The 15,018-nt window shown below is 46.2% G+C and overlaps 2 protein-coding genes across 6 annotated transcripts in view; one reads left to right on the top strand and one right to left on the bottom strand.

Moving 5' to 3' along the window:
• Window positions 1–15,018, top strand: part of DERL1 (derlin 1) — a 113,513-nt gene that overhangs the window by 59,955 nt on the left and 38,540 nt on the right. For 2 of the 3 annotated variants that reach the window (XM_059995141.1, XM_059995139.1), the window contains exon 8: window positions 6,518–6,635. In XM_059995141.1, coding sequence (XP_059851124.1) covers window positions 6,518–6,635 — 118 coding nt within the window. Of the gene's footprint in view, window positions 1–6,517; window positions 6,762–15,018 lie in introns of those variants that run through there. The other variant, XM_059995138.1, reaches the window with a different exon arrangement.
• ZHX2 (zinc fingers and homeoboxes 2) overlaps window positions 2,799–15,018 on the bottom strand; it is a 172,037-nt gene continuing 159,817 nt past the window's right edge. For all 3 annotated transcript variants that reach the window (XM_059995135.1, XM_059995137.1, XM_059995136.1), the window contains one exon: window positions 2,799–3,997. The gene's annotated coding sequence lies outside the window, so the exon portion shown is untranslated. The remainder of the gene's footprint in view (window positions 3,998–15,018) is intronic.

Here is a 15,018-nt window from a genome sequence, read left to right as displayed (position 1 = left end):
TGGCTTCCCCAAGCCCTGCCCACACCGTGTGGACATCCATTTAATGCACTTCCCTTAAATTTCCCAGTTTAAGTGTTCTGTCTCTTTTTCTCAAGGATCCAGGCTGAGGCAGTCTGTAATGCTTTGGGGGCTGGTTCTGGGAGAGGGTATGCGAGTTACTGATGGAGACCTTTGTCATCTCCCTTCCTCAAAGTCCAGGGCAAAGCGCCTCCTACACTCTACAGGATACCCGACTTGCAACATGTCATGGGATGTACTTGGATGTCTTTTTTACTCATTCTTATTGATCAAGCGCCCAGGGGTAACTATGGTGCCTCTACTGTGGTTTGTAAGTACATCCAGCTGTTAGGCGCTCCAGATGGGAGCTTTCAGGAATCAGTAGGAGGGAACTGACGTCTCTCCCGGTTCTCTCCAGCTTGTATTGTGGCAGGCCAGTGAGAGCTGTCATTTCCGCATGCTGTTGGCTAGAAGTAGCTGTGCACCAGGTGGTCTGGAAGGACAAGGGCACCCGCACCTGGGGTACCATGTGATCTCCGTCCTGTTGCTGCCTCTGCCTTCCTGCTCCCCAAGGCCTTGGAGTCTACACTCTGAAAACAGGCTCTGTGGTGTATCACATCTCGCCCCCAGCCCTCAGTGTGCTGGAAGAGGCTGGCGAGGAGCCCTTCAAAGCCTTCAGAGCAGAGTTTCTTAAACTTGAATGAACAGTTGAGTCACCTGGGGATGGTGTGAAATTGCAGATTATGATTCAGCAGGTCTGGGGTAGGGGCTGGAGATTCTGCATTTCTAACAAGCACCCTGGTGATGCTGCCACTTCTGATCCAGGGAACACACTTGAGTAGCAAGGACTTAGAGATGGACATCCAGTATAGTAGCCACCAGCTATATGGGGCTGTTTACACTTACTGTCTTTGCTTTGTTTTTTATCTCATAATCTCATCAAACCATCCGAATGCTGAGTTTCTAGCAACAGGAACCCAATTCAAAAGGTTTTTAGCTTAAGTCAAAAAGAGAAATCTGTTGGTTTTTATGAAACTGGAAAGATAGGGAGCTGGCCTCAGGAATGGCAGGGTCCAGGGACTCAAATGATGTCACCACTGTCATCACCACCACCATCATCACTGCCACCATCATCTCTTTCTTCTTCCGTTGCTCCTCTGCCTGTTTTCTTGAGTTTTCGGCCTCATTCTTGCTACCTGCAGACTGGCTTCCTCTCTCGGGCAGGAGGTTTGGATGCTGGTGGCTCCAGGCTAAGATTGTCATCTCAATGGAAAAAGGGAGCTCTCTCCCAGCATCTGAGTGCGCCTGCATCACACTGCACCCAGCTCGGTGAACAGGGGGCTGGAGCGCCAGGCTTGTCCTGTGGGAGGGGAGCGGGTCACCGTGATGGGCAGCCCCTCAGAATCAGATGAACAGAAGGGGAGACAAGTGAACCCTAAAGGAAGAGATGTAGTGCAAAGAGGTACGGGGCAGACAAAACCAGCAGGTGTTCACGCCACTCCACGGCTCTCTTCCACCTCACCTGTCCGTGTATTCCCCTTAAGAACCCGTCTCCTAGTTTCTGCCACCCTTTGATCATTCCCAGGGGGGGAGATGTAGCTTGTCATATTTTGCTGGGTGCTTAAAAGAGCACAGCTGTTTTCCCTGTGTATTTTCATTGCAACCAATTAGCAAAGCTTTCTCTTTGGTGCAGAAATTAAAAATAAAAAGACAAAAGTTCTGGCAAGGTTTTCCCTTTGGTTTCTTCAGGCATTTAATAGCATCTCCTGCTGCCTTGCTGGAAGAATTTACTTAAATTGCTTGAGAGTGGCAAGCGGAACGGCAAGGGTGGTAACTAGCAGGAGGGGAAGGCAGCTGCCTGCCAGGGAGAAGCTGGAGGGGGCTGGGATGGGCTGACGTTCATTGATGGTCTGGAAGGACAGGACAGCATGAGGAGATGAGGTCTGCGGATGGTCCACGGCTCGGCGCGCAGACAGGAAAGGCAGCGTAGGCAGGAAGCGGGAGATGAGCCAGCTACAGCCACTTGGCACTTTTGTTTTTGTAATAAGAAAAGCGCAGGTTGGATTTTTGGGTTTTTTTGCAGCGGGGGAGGTGGATGGGGAGAGTTTGGAGGCTGAGGGGTGGATAAACTGCCCAACAGTCTGTAAGTCCCTGTGAAAATGAAACATCTAGACCAGAGATTCCCAATGTTGGGACCCCGAGCTGGCAGTACCAGCCTCACCTGGGAGCAGTGGACGTTCTCTGGTCCACCCAGACCTACTCAGTTAGAAACTCTAACCAGCCTTCCAGGTGATTCCGCTACCTGCTCAAGCTCGAAAGGCACTGGTCTAAACGAGGGTCGCCTTGAACATCGAGGGGCTTTTTAAACCTCAGCGGGTCAGAGACACAGAAGCCGGCCTTCTCGGAGAAGTGGCAGTGTCCCAGTCACCAGCAACCCGGGACAGAAGCGACTTGCCTGAGGTCCCCCGAGAGCAAGCGGGGGCCTGCAGGCAGGTCTCATTCCCACGCCTGTGCTCTTCTCTGCAGCATTTTATGAGTCTGTGTGAAGACCCCGGAGGAGCGTGGGCCTATCACTCACTTCTTTTCTATGTCACAGAGATGTGATGAAGGTTCCCACGTCGACACTTACCCCGTTTTTACAGTCCCACCGGCGCTGTCAGGCCTCACCAGGACGGAAGATGGGAAGTGTGGTCATAACGGATTTGAAACAGATGCGTGAGTTGGAAGCCTCAGGCTGTGCCCCGGGAGCCAGACAGCAATGAAGAGCCAGGAGCAGAGGAAAAGGTTATAAAAATGTGTGGTCTTCGCTTTATTGAGTCACAACAAATGAGCAACAAGTTAGAAAAATTGTTTTTTTTTTCCAAACTCCCTAACCTTTGATTTGTGCAGTGTACTCAAATGAGGGGCAGTGTGGGCAGGGGAAGGGACTGCTACGTTACACCAGATACGTCTCCTGGTGTTTCTTCTTTAGAAGTTAGGACTAACTGAGGGAAAAAAAAGTGCACTCAGGAAACTAAAATTGGCCCAAAACAAACACACAAACAAACAAAAAAAGCAATTCGTGGTGAAGCTTCAAGCTGAACTCTTGTCCAATACCACACTGAGAAGAGGCAGCTAGGAACGGAGACGAAAACCAAAGCTGTTCATCTTTGTACCATCTAGACACGAAGATCTCTTTCTCTTTTAATTTCACAAAAGTAATGATGATGCTAGTGCATCCGGGAGAGCCCTTTCTGCTGGTCACTAAAAAGGGGCTCAGAGGGTAGCTGTCCGCCACCCAGTTCTCCGGGTGCTGGCGTGGCCCAAGGTCTGAGCCCAGGCCATCAAAAAAACCAGACCGGCCTGGTGGCAGTTCAGAAGGCCTTGTGTGTGGCTAAACAGGGACCCCCAGAGGAGGCTGGGGAAGAAATAGAAATGGATTTGATTTGGAAGATCTGTCATCTGTAAAACCCTCTCCAAGTTAAGACAGATGCCTGAATCCCAGCCCTTTCCCCTGAAGAAATCTCCCAAATTTCAAACTACCTTGAAAAATGAACTCTCCCTACCTAAAATCCAGTAGATATAATGGCACTAATGCTAACATCCCCCCTCCCCCAAATTAATAAAATAAAAAAAAAAAAGAAAGGAAAAAAGAGAAAAGCACGTGTGATCAGCCCTCCCTCCTGGAAAAATACCTTACAATGGTAGTGCTGGAAAAGGAAGTTGCCCTTGGTTAAAAAGGTAACAAAATTTTCCCACATTGTACAAATCGGTTCCAGTATAGCAAGAGGCGGGGGCCTGGGCACAGGAACCAACTATTTACAAGGACCCATGGAAAACGCAGTGGTAGGACTTTGGCACTATGAACAATTCCCACCAGGCCTCAGGGAGGTGTGTACGAGTGAAGGCGTTGCACTTGGAGTCCCTGGCCAGGGTGGCCCACAGCCAGGGACAGAAGTTCTCTTCTCTCTTTGAAGACAGAGTGTCCCTTTCATCAGCACAGCAGTTCTGGTGGACTTCCCTAGAAGGACAACACAAAACCAGAGATGTCAGGGAGGTGACCATCATTCCTTGGGTGCAAGGCATTGGGGGTGGCCTCTCCTTGGCTCTCCTGTGGAGACACTTCCAAAGCCATCCTGAGGCCTGGAGGAGAGACAAACGCCCTGTCTTAAAGAAACAAGTGTGTTTCCTGACCACAGTCTAACATTATGGGAAGTGCCTTCAGAATAAGGCCTTTGAAAACGAGATGACTTTCTGGGCAAGTGAAGGAGGTGATTCATTTCATCATTACAAGACCCTTTTCTTATTCCTGGAGAGGCAGCCAGTCACAATGGTTCCTAAAAGGCCCCAGAATCAGACACACCTGGATTTGGGTCGGGAGTTCTCTCTGTACTGGCGATGGGGCCATACACACGTCAAAATCTCTCTAGGGCTTAGTTTTTGCTTCTGTAAAACAGGGATGATAGCAGCATCCACAAAGTAGTTGTGATAAGAGGTTGATATATGCACCAGCATATAAAATAGTGCCAGGCGGGTGGTAAATATTACACGTGCTTTTGTTGTATTTGTTAGATGGAACCCTTTCCAAATAGGATATAAAATAATCATAATAAGATGAGAAATTTTAAGTGTATTTTTTAATTTAATGTTTCTATCAACCCTCAGGTGTAGATAAAATTGTTATTCCCATTTTACAGGTGAGGAAACTGAGCACAGAGAAGCTAAAAACCTTGCCCAAGATCACACAGCTAGAAAATGGCAGAGCCAAAATTCCAACCCAGGCAATTTCCAGAGCCTGTGCCCTTAAACAGTGTTTACTGAGTCAGTATGGAGACGTGTTTAATTCTTATGTACTTTGAAGTAATGAAAATAGTCCAAGGACCTTCTTATGGGTTAAATTGTGCCCTCGCAACCCCCAAAGATATGTTGAAGTCCTACCCCTTAGTACCTCAGAACATAACCATATTTGGGAATTCCTTCACAGAGGCGATCAATGTTAAAATGAGGTCATTAGGGTGGGACCTAATCCCATAGGGCTGGTGTCCTTATAAAAAGGGGAAATTTGGACACGGAGACAGACACAGGGAGAACATCATGGGGAGACGGAGGCAGAAATTGGGGTGTTGCATCTATAAGGCAAGGATTGCCAGCAACCCGCCAGAAGCTAGCAGAGAAGCAAGGAACACACGTTCCCACGCAGCCCTCAGAAGGAAGCAACCCTGCCAGCACCAGACTTCCAGTCTCCAGACTGGAAGTGGGAGAATAAATTCCTGTCGGTTAAGCCACCCCGTTTGTGGTACTTGATGGCAGCCTCAGGAAACTAAGGCCGACCTCCATTTCCTCTGTGGGTTCCTGGGATCCAAGGATCCTGAGCTCGAATCCAAGGGGAGGGCTCCGGGCTGTAAAGGACGTAGTCAGGATTCCATGACAGGCTGGAAGGTGGTCAAATCTGTAGCTTCCTGAAGACACTGGCTTTTTCTTTGCCTCCCTCCTGGTAAGGCTGCGTTACTGCTCAGTCACTTCTCTAAGTAGCCGAGAAGGCCCTGAGAAGTTCTGGTCTTTTTCTTGTGCAGAGGACCAAGAACAAGAATACCAGACTTCTTAGCTGAAGGCAGCAGCAGATTATCTATATTGTTCGTCATTCTTAACGTCTGGGTGTCAAATGTACCCACATTCCCTAAATGCTCCCGACAATAAGACTGAATATTGGAGTTAAGGAAACAGCTTGCAAAAGAAACGTCTGTGGATGAAACCAGATTCCAGGGTGTCCTTGGGATCTGGTACCATCCAAAAGTGATCCAGCAAATGTCACCGGATCGTAAGAGCTACAGGGATCCTTATAGGTGATGCTGCCAACATCACTCATTTCACGAGGAAAGAAAAAAGGAAGCTCGGGGGAGGAAAAGCGATTGCCCCGGGTCACATGACTGCTCAGCGGCAGAGTCAAAAGCAATAACGATCATGGTTGTGACAACAGTGAGAGCAGCTTAAATATATCTCATGCTTATTATGTGCCAGGCCCAAGGCGAAGTGATATGGCTCATCTCATTTGGTAACCTGGTAACCCGGGAGGTAGGCCCATCTGCAGTGAAGAGATGGGGGTTTAGCGAGATTAAATGGTGTCAGGCAAGTAGTAAGTGGTGGAACCTGGTTTCTACTGCGGTCAATCCAACTTTCACTGCTTCTCGCCACACCTGACCCTCCTTGCCCTACGTTCACAGCTGCTCGCTGCAGGGAGTCACGTGGCACAGGAGCGCGCAGGTCTGCTTCAAAGACAGGCTGGCGGTCCCGGGCAGCTGAAGAGGACTACGTGCCTTACCACTGATCCCATGCAGAGCCACACGCACCCAGGATGTGCACATGGACCACAGCCGGCCTCCCGCTGTGCTCTCTGAACAGGATTTCCCGCAGCAAACTGGGTCTTTCACCGTCTTCGGAAAGGAGGCTGCCTGTGGGTGGATGTCCATGCGAACAGTTCTTAAGACTCCAGGAAAACAAGGCCAAAGGTGGGTAAAGAGCGATTTTTCCTTCTCCCAACCAGGCTGAGGAACGTCAGCTCAGCACAGGACTGTGGTCTCCGCCGTGGAGCAGGGAGGAAACAGCCATGGAGTCAGAGAAAGCTGGATCCAGGGTCAGCCACTTCGGAGCTGTGTGCCGAGGTCAGTTACCTAACCTCCCTGAGCCTCACTTCCACAATTCATCACCAGCCGGCTGCTGGGAGGGCAACAGGCAAGGTGTGCAAAGCATACATGTGCTCTAGAAATATTGCTTCCTTTTTTCCTTGAGGAAAGCCAGGTGCAAAATTACAGCCTTAGGGGTAAGTCAGCTCACCTGTGTGTGTGAGAATTTACACATTTCCTCTCTCTCCTCTCTCTCATGTACAGAAAACTGAACCCTGTCTCTTTAAGTGATTGGCAAAAATTTGCTTTTTATTTTTATTTATTGATTTCTTTTGTTTTCTGAATTTGAAGATGACTAGTTAATGAGATCAGTCAGGCTGCTTGAATTATCTTGCCTATTAATATTACACTCTTATAACGCATATCAAGTATAAATTATTAGAAGAAAAAGAAGTTGATTTTATCACGGTGATTTTTCTATAACAAATAATTTTTAAACAATCCGATTATTGATGAATTATAAAATATCTTAGCAACTATGCTGTCAGTTTATTTGAAAGTAATAAAAATATGTAAAAATTTGCTTTTTAGATAAACCTCAATATTAAGGTGGTTCTCCATCTGACAGTTTTTTAAAAATTGAAGTATAGTCGATTTACAGTATTGTGTTTCAGGTGTACAGCAAAGTGATTCAGTTATATATATATATATATATATATATATATATATAAATATTTTTTCAGATTATTTTCCATTATAGGTTATTACAAGATATTCAATATAGTTCCCTGTGCTGTATAGTAAATCCTTCCTGCTTTTCTATTTCCTATTTAGTAGTGTGTATCTGTTAATCCCATACTCCTAATTTATCCCTCTGCCCTCTCTTTCCCCTTTGGTAACCATAAGTTAGTTTTCTCTGTCTGTGAGTCTGTTTCTGTTTTGTATATAGATTCATTTGTATCATTTTTAAGATTCCACATATAAGTGATATCATGTAATATTTGTCTTTCTCTGATTCATTAAGTATAATATTCTCTAGGTCCATCCGTGTTGCTGCAAATGGCAATATTTCATTCTTTTTTATGGCTGAGTAGCATTCTATTACATATATATATATATATATATATATGTTACATTTTCTTAAGCCAATAGTCTGTTGATGGGCACTTGGGTTGTTACCATGTCTTGGCTATTGTAAATAGCGCTGCTATGAACATTGGGGTGCATGTATCTTTTAGAATTTAGAGTATTCATCTTTTCCAGAGTGGGGTTGCTGGAGCGTATGGTAGCTCTATTTTTAGATTTTTAAGGAATGTCTGTACTGTTTTCCATAGTATTTACATACAAATTTATATTGCCACCAACAGTGTAGGAGGGTTCCTTTTTCTCCACACCCGCTCCAGCATTTATTATTTGTAGACTTTTTGACGATGGCCATTCTGACAGGTGTGAGGTGATACCTCATTGTGCTTCTGATTTGCATTTTTCTAATAATTAGCGATGTTGAGCATCTTTTCATGTGCCTGTTGGCCATCTGCATGTCTTCTCTGGAGAAATGTCTATTTAGGTCTTCTGCCCATTTTTTTATTGGGTTGTTTGTTTTCTTGATACTGAGTTGTATGAGCTGTTTGTATGTTTTGGATATTAACTCCTTGTTGGTTGCATCATTTGCAAATATTTTTTCCCACTCAGGTTGTCTTTTGTTGATGGTTTCCTTTGCTGTGCAAGAGCTTTTAAGTTTGATTAAGTCCCATTTATTTATTTTTGCTTTTATTTCTATTGCCTTGGGAGACTGATCTAAGAAAATATTGCTACGATTTTTGTCCAAGAATGTTTTGCCTATATTCTCTTTTAGGAGTTTTATGGTGTCATGTCTTACATTTAGATCTTTAAACCATTTTGAGTTTATTTTTGTGTATGGTGAGAACGTGTGTTCTAACTTCATTGATTTACATGAGGCTGTCCAGCTTTCCCAGCACCACTTGCTGAAGAGACTCTTTTTTCTCCATTGCATATTCTTGCGTCCTTTGTTGAAGATTAATTGACCATAGGTGTGTGGGTTTATTTCTGTGCTCTTCTGTGCCACTGATCTATATGTCTGTTTCTGTGCCAATACCATCATGTTTTGATTACTATAGCTTTGTAGATGGTCTTATCTGGGAGGGTTATGCCTCCAGCTTTGTTTTTGTCCCCTCAGGATTGCTTTGGCAATTCTGGGTCTTTTGTGGTTCCGTGTAAATTTTAGGATGATTTGTTCTAGTTCTGTGAAAAACGTCATGAGTATTTTGATAGGGATGGCATTGAATCTGTGGATTGCTTTGGGTAGTGTGGCCATTTTAACAATATTCTTCCCATCTAGGAGCATGGGATATCTTTCCATTTCTTTGAATCATCTTCAATTTGTTTTATGACAATGTGTTTTTCCCTGTCTTATGGGGATGAACATGTATAATCCTCCAGCCATATGCATTAATAATGAAAAATAAATGCCGAACAAGGCCATTAAAAAAACAAAACAAAAAACCCCACAGAAAACATATTGCAAAGCCAAAGGGTGACCTGGAGAGGGGGAGACAAAGCCACTTCTTTTTGGCTTTTTCAGTGATTCCAGATGTCTGTGGATGGCTCTGGGCCCCAGTAGCACCCTTGGAACTGCTGGACTTCAATTCTCCTCTGACCTCTCCCAGGCTACGTAGCGGTGGGCAGGACTTGGGCTGTGGGAGCTGGTGGCACTCTCAAAGTGAGGCTGGGAAGATGCAGGACACCAAGGGCACACAGCCTGGCCCCATTGCCTTCCCCTTGGGCAGCAGGTCCCAGCTGCAGGTCGCTTCTACAGAAGACCCTGCTCCCAGACACCCTCAGTTCACCTTTTTAAACGTATGTCCACAGAGTTCACTGCTGACCCCCGCCCTGCACTGAGTCTGGCTTACTGAGGAAACTCAAATGTTCATTAGTGAATGAAAAACAAGAAGAGAGCACAGTGCTGTTAGAGGCGGCTGGTTACACAAGACTGATGAAACAGTTCACATTTCAGGTGGTTTTTTTTGTTTGTTTTAAAGAGTATTACAGTGATTTTGACTGTGTGGCCTCTTGCTAAGCCCCTGGGCTTCTACCTGGAATCCTACCACTTGGTCAGGGACATTCCGCATGGTAGAGAACCAACTGCCCGATGGGTCACTTAATCCCAGAGCACTAGTTCTTAGCTTTGGGGGAAACTGCAAAGTCACTGGGCCCCTTTTCTTATGGCCACTGTTCGAACGTTTCCACCAAGTGGATGTCCTGCCTCTCCCTGAACACTGTCCAGGACAGGGAACCCACTGGCTCCCACAGCTGTCCCTTTCTATCTTGGTGACACCTTGGAATGTTAAAAAGTACTACCTAATTCTTCAGCAAAATCTGTTTCCCTATTACTTTACCTTTGGGGAAGCATGAAACAATTAGAATTCTTTTCCCATGTGCTAGCTTTCTGTTCCTATTTCTCTTTCCTTTTCCCTGTAGGGATTTCCCTTAGGCCCTGTGGACTTGAGAGAGAATAACACCGCAGTCCATGAGATAGAAAAGCAAGCACTGTGATTGTAATTTATTCAGTCTTATCTCAGTCATATTTCTGAGTCCAACTTTCTTTTATTGGGAAGGGGCATGGTCTAATTTGAATTAGAACTGAGAAAGGAAAGCATGGTGACACGGAGAAAGAATAGGTAATTTCTCAGCGGATGAGGAGAACTTCACACTATCCTACATCATGTCAACTCTGCACATCCGGCACTTCCTTGAAGTGTGAACTCAGACAAGTCATAGCCACGATAGTCACCTTTTAGGTTCCCTGATGCACCAAGTTCCCTCCTGTCTCAGGGTCTTTGGGGATGTGGTTTCTTCTGCCTGGACTGTTTCTCTGCCCAGCCAACTCCTACTTAGCCTTTTGCATTTCAATTCATCCACTGCTTGTTTAGAGAAACCTTGCCCAACCCCCTAAATCAGGTCAAATTGCCCTAATCTATATTCTCACAGTTCCATGCGCCTTTCTTTCAAAAAATCTTGTCACCTGGCAAAATTTCTTTTTTTTTAAAGAAGATTTTATTAATTAATTTATTTAATTAGGAAATTTAGGAGTTTATTAATTAATTAATTTTTGCTGTGTTGGGTCTTTGTTTCTGTGCGGGGGCTTTCTCTAGTTGTGGCAAGTGGGGGCCACTCTTCATCGCGGTGCGCGGGCCTGTCACTATCGCGGCCTCTCTTGTTGCAGAGCACAGGCTCCAGACGTGCAGGCTCAGTAGTTGTGGCTCACGGGCCTAGTTGCTCCGCGGCGTGTGGGATCTTCCCGGACCAGGGCTCGAACCCGTGTCCCCTGCATTGGCAGGCAGATTCTCAACAACTGCGCCACCAGGGAAGCCCAACATTTCCTTTTTGTTTGATGGAAGATTATTTGGTCAAAGACTATGGGCTCCATGAGGGCAGGGACATGCTGGGCACTGCTGCCTTCCAGAGCCTGGCATACTGCAGGCTTTCCACAAATACTGATGGATGAATGAGCCAAGGCACTTACTATGAGCATCTCTGGACTAGCTGCTCCTACTCCTTGGGGCTAGCATCCTTCCTCTGAAAAATGAGGGGCTTCGATTTCATTACGTTCCTAAGTCACTACAAGCTGCCTAAAGCACAATGGAAATTCCTAGTGTGAGAAACTCCAGAATTAGGTAAAAGAAGTCATAGCAGTTAACCCTCCATGAGGTACCAGGGCAGCGAGGCTAAGGTACAGTCCCTGAGAAGTATCACCCAGTAAATAGCTAGTGATCGATTCTCCAACAGACCTTTCCCTCAAGCTGCCCACACACAGGGAAAGCAGTTTGTCCCCAGTTCCTCTCCCCTGATGGCTGTCATCTGATGGGACTAGTGAGTGATAGAAAAAAAAAAACGAGGAGAAGCAAAGGACTGAGGTACCATATCCTGGATAACTGGAAGCCAACTATCTTTGTTAATTCTCAGGTTGGTTCGATAAACTGCTGTTAAGCATCTGTTCTGAATCAGGCACTGAGGGATTCAGAGATTAATGGCCTATGATGCCTGCCTTTAAGGGTCTGATTGGGGAGACAGGGAAATAGTTAATTACGACATTTTCATTTATCCATCCATCCATTCACATATCTGTATTTGGACGGCTAATCTGAACAGATGATGGGGGTATACCTATCCTAGATCTTAAATTGTAGCCAGGATCCAATGTTGGCAGCCTTGAATATTTTAAGCAAGCTGAACTATGGAAAATATTTTTTTTCTGACATTTCACAGATTTCCCTCTTCCCCAAAGTCATCCCTAATTCTCAGGAGATGGAAACTGTCAGAAATCAGGAGGCAGCAAAGTAGTGAATAGTTGTGTATTAGTTCCCACTCCACATAGAATTAAGAAATGACCATGTCCTATTGGTCCAGCCTGGGCGGTGATGGCGGTGCCACTGTTGGCAAGGCGGTGTGCCACGGTGGTTGGGTCAGGCAGTGACCTGACAGATGAGAGGGGGCCTCCAGGCTCCACCAGCCGCTAGCTGAGGAACCTAGGGCAAGCATCTCTGAGCCTCCTTTTGGCCCTCTGTAAAATGGGGAACGAGCCGTACCTCTCTCAGAAGGTTGTCATGAAGTGTAAATGACTTAATAGATGTGCTGGGAAGAATGCTGAACACATGGCATATACAAATAAATGGAAATGCTTCGTGGTAGCAGAGCCGGGCAATTTCGTTTGGCCAACCATCAAGGCATATGTCTGACATTCTCTGGCTCAAGTGTTCTGACTCATTTTTAGGAAAGGAGGAGTTTATTTTTTGGCCTCTTACCAGGACAGATCTCTCAGTGGATGGCTCGATAATTGTTTGGACCCAGAGACTGAATCAAGATGCCCCAGTTCAAGGCTTGGGAAGGATTCCTTATCTTTGTGTCTAATCTCAGGGCCAGGGTGAGCCTGGACATTCAAATACTGTCCTGAGCCTTTCCAAGCTTCAGCCAGAGGAATTGGTCGGGGTGGGTACGCTTCGCTCCCACAGAGGAAATCCCATCCTAGAATCAGCGCCCGGCTGCTTACCCAAGTTTTTTCTCACTCTCTCTCTCTCTCATATGTGCATCACATAACACCTTTCATGAAATCAAAACCATGCATCATTCCCAGGATTATTATATGTGTGGCAACTGCACTCAACTGCAGGTTCCTAAATAAATATGTGTTTAAATAAAGACATCACTGAATATTTATGAATTTCAAGAGAACCATGTGTTTGGTTCATAAAAGCTGTGAAGTATTTGGAGAGGTTTTTTTCCCCTCGAGGTTGGAAGCTTCCTTGAAGGGGTGCCTCTGTCGGGACTTGGGAGAACTTTTGGCTGCCGCCACCGGCACAGAGACGGCGGCCCCTTTCTCAATTCAGTGGCACCTGAAAAGCATCAGGAGGCCCATTAGGGATATCGGATGTCACAGGTGTTGAGTGGATCTTAGCATGTTGTTTAGGAATGTCTTCTAGCACACACTTGTGGCGTTCGCCATAAATAAACATAAAAGAGCGGTTCCTGGGTGTTCCTGGTTTTTGGGGGGACTTGACTAGTTCCTGCATCTCTGAATTATTTGATGTTAATTCAAAAGTCAACTCTAAAAACCCTAGGTATCTGCCGCCACAGGAGTGGGTCAGGGGTGGGAGGTGCTATCAATCAGAAATGGGGAATTTCTGTCAGAAATAAAGAGGCAGAAACGGCAGTAGGAAGAACGAAGGCTCCGGAGTGAAACCGAGGTGCTGGCTGGGAGAATGTGGATAAGTTCCTTGGTTTCTGAGTCTCAGTTTCTGGTTTTATAAAAATATAGAGAAGCTTACCTCTCAGGGCCGCTAGGAGAATTGAATGAGACCATCTGTGGCCACAGCGCCCAGCTCAGTCTCTGAACTCAGGAGGCCTGGCTTCCTTCCTTCCTTCCTTCCTTCCTTCCTTCCTTCCTCCCTCCCTCCCTCCCTTCCTCCCTCCCTCCCTTCCTCCCTCCCTCCCTCCCTCCCCAAAGCTTCTCTTTATGGTTTCAGCATTTCTTCCCCCTTCTCCTTCTCTTGGGCCTCAGGTGGGGGTCAAGCACAGTGGCAACCAACTCAGATGGGCGCTGTCAACTGTTGATGTTGGTATAGTTTGGGAGAGAAAAGATGGGGACAGGTGGCCTTGGGGGCCTCTGGGGGGCTCCCATCCCTAGATACCTCCCACTCAGCGATGTGCACCCAGAGCTCACTCTGGACACAGGAACAATTAGCATCCTTATGTCCAAATTGAGCAAACACAACTGGTTCAGAATAACTTTTGCCTGCTGTGGAAAGCCATCAGGTTTTCTTTTAGTTTGCCTCTTCTCAACTTTCTGGCTATGCCAAACCTCTTTTGGTTCCTCAGCTGCACCATTCCTTTTCTTGTCTCTGGACCCTTGCTTGGCTCTTCCTTCCACTTGAAACACTCTTTTCCTTGTCTGTGCACTTGGCTAGCTCCTGAGTCAGCTGTCCCCTCCTCCAGGAAGCCTTCCCTGACTTCCAGCCTGGGTGCCCCTCCTGCGTGCATGTCTCCATCATGCCACGGAGCACCCTGGTGAATAAAGGAAGAGCAATTTCCCTTCTTGTTGGTCTGACTGAGCTCTAGGTGAAGGAGGACTCTATCTTCTTCATCCTGTCCTCTCTAGTGCCTAGCACATTCGCCCACATACAGTAGGCGCTCAGGACGTATTTGTTGAATTGAATTGAACCCAACTGTCTACTGTGTGGTAGGTGGAAAAAGCAATCACGTAGACTTATGTTTATGCATCAGAACAATCTGGGATGGAAGATGGGGCAAACTAGGAGCTTTCAGGCAGAATCTGATTGGACAAAAAAAAAAAATTGCTCCTTCATTTCAACAAGGGGGATATGGGCTGGTTTGGTAGGGTCCTTTTTTAAAACTGAATTTGTTACAAATTGCTTCTGTTTTATGTTTTGGTTTTTTGGCCAGTGAGGCATGTGGGATCTCAGCTCGCCGACCAGGGATCGAACCCGCACCCCCTGCATTGGAAGGCAAAGTCTTAACCACTGGCCTGCCAGGGTAGTCCCTGGTAGATTCTTATAAGAAACAAGAAAATGGCTAGAGGGAGGTTGAAACCGTTGTAGCCGGGTGGAGGTGGGTGGTTGGTGCGATGCGTAATGCCCTTTAACCCCTCCTATCACTAGCTCACCTCCCTCACCTGCAACCCATTACCACTTCCTCCTGCAAAGTTGGAGGAGAAAGACTTGATGGCATTCTGTGATTGGCTGCTCATTAAATTGCTCTTTTAATAGCTGATGGAACCGGCTAAAATAAGGTTTCTAGAGGACTTTATTTATTTGCCAGGTGCCTCGTTTTATTACTGAATAAATGAATTAATGAGGGGCATGGCTGGCCAAAGTTGTCCAAGTTCATA

Source organism: Delphinus delphis, chromosome 17 (assembly GCF_949987515.2).
Source record: "Delphinus delphis chromosome 17, mDelDel1.2, whole genome shotgun sequence".
NCBI classification, from domain to species: Eukaryota; Metazoa; Chordata; class Mammalia; order Artiodactyla; family Delphinidae; genus Delphinus; species Delphinus delphis.
The sequence above is the reverse complement of the archived record's forward strand: the minus strand, read 5'-3'. Positions and strand labels throughout refer to the sequence as shown.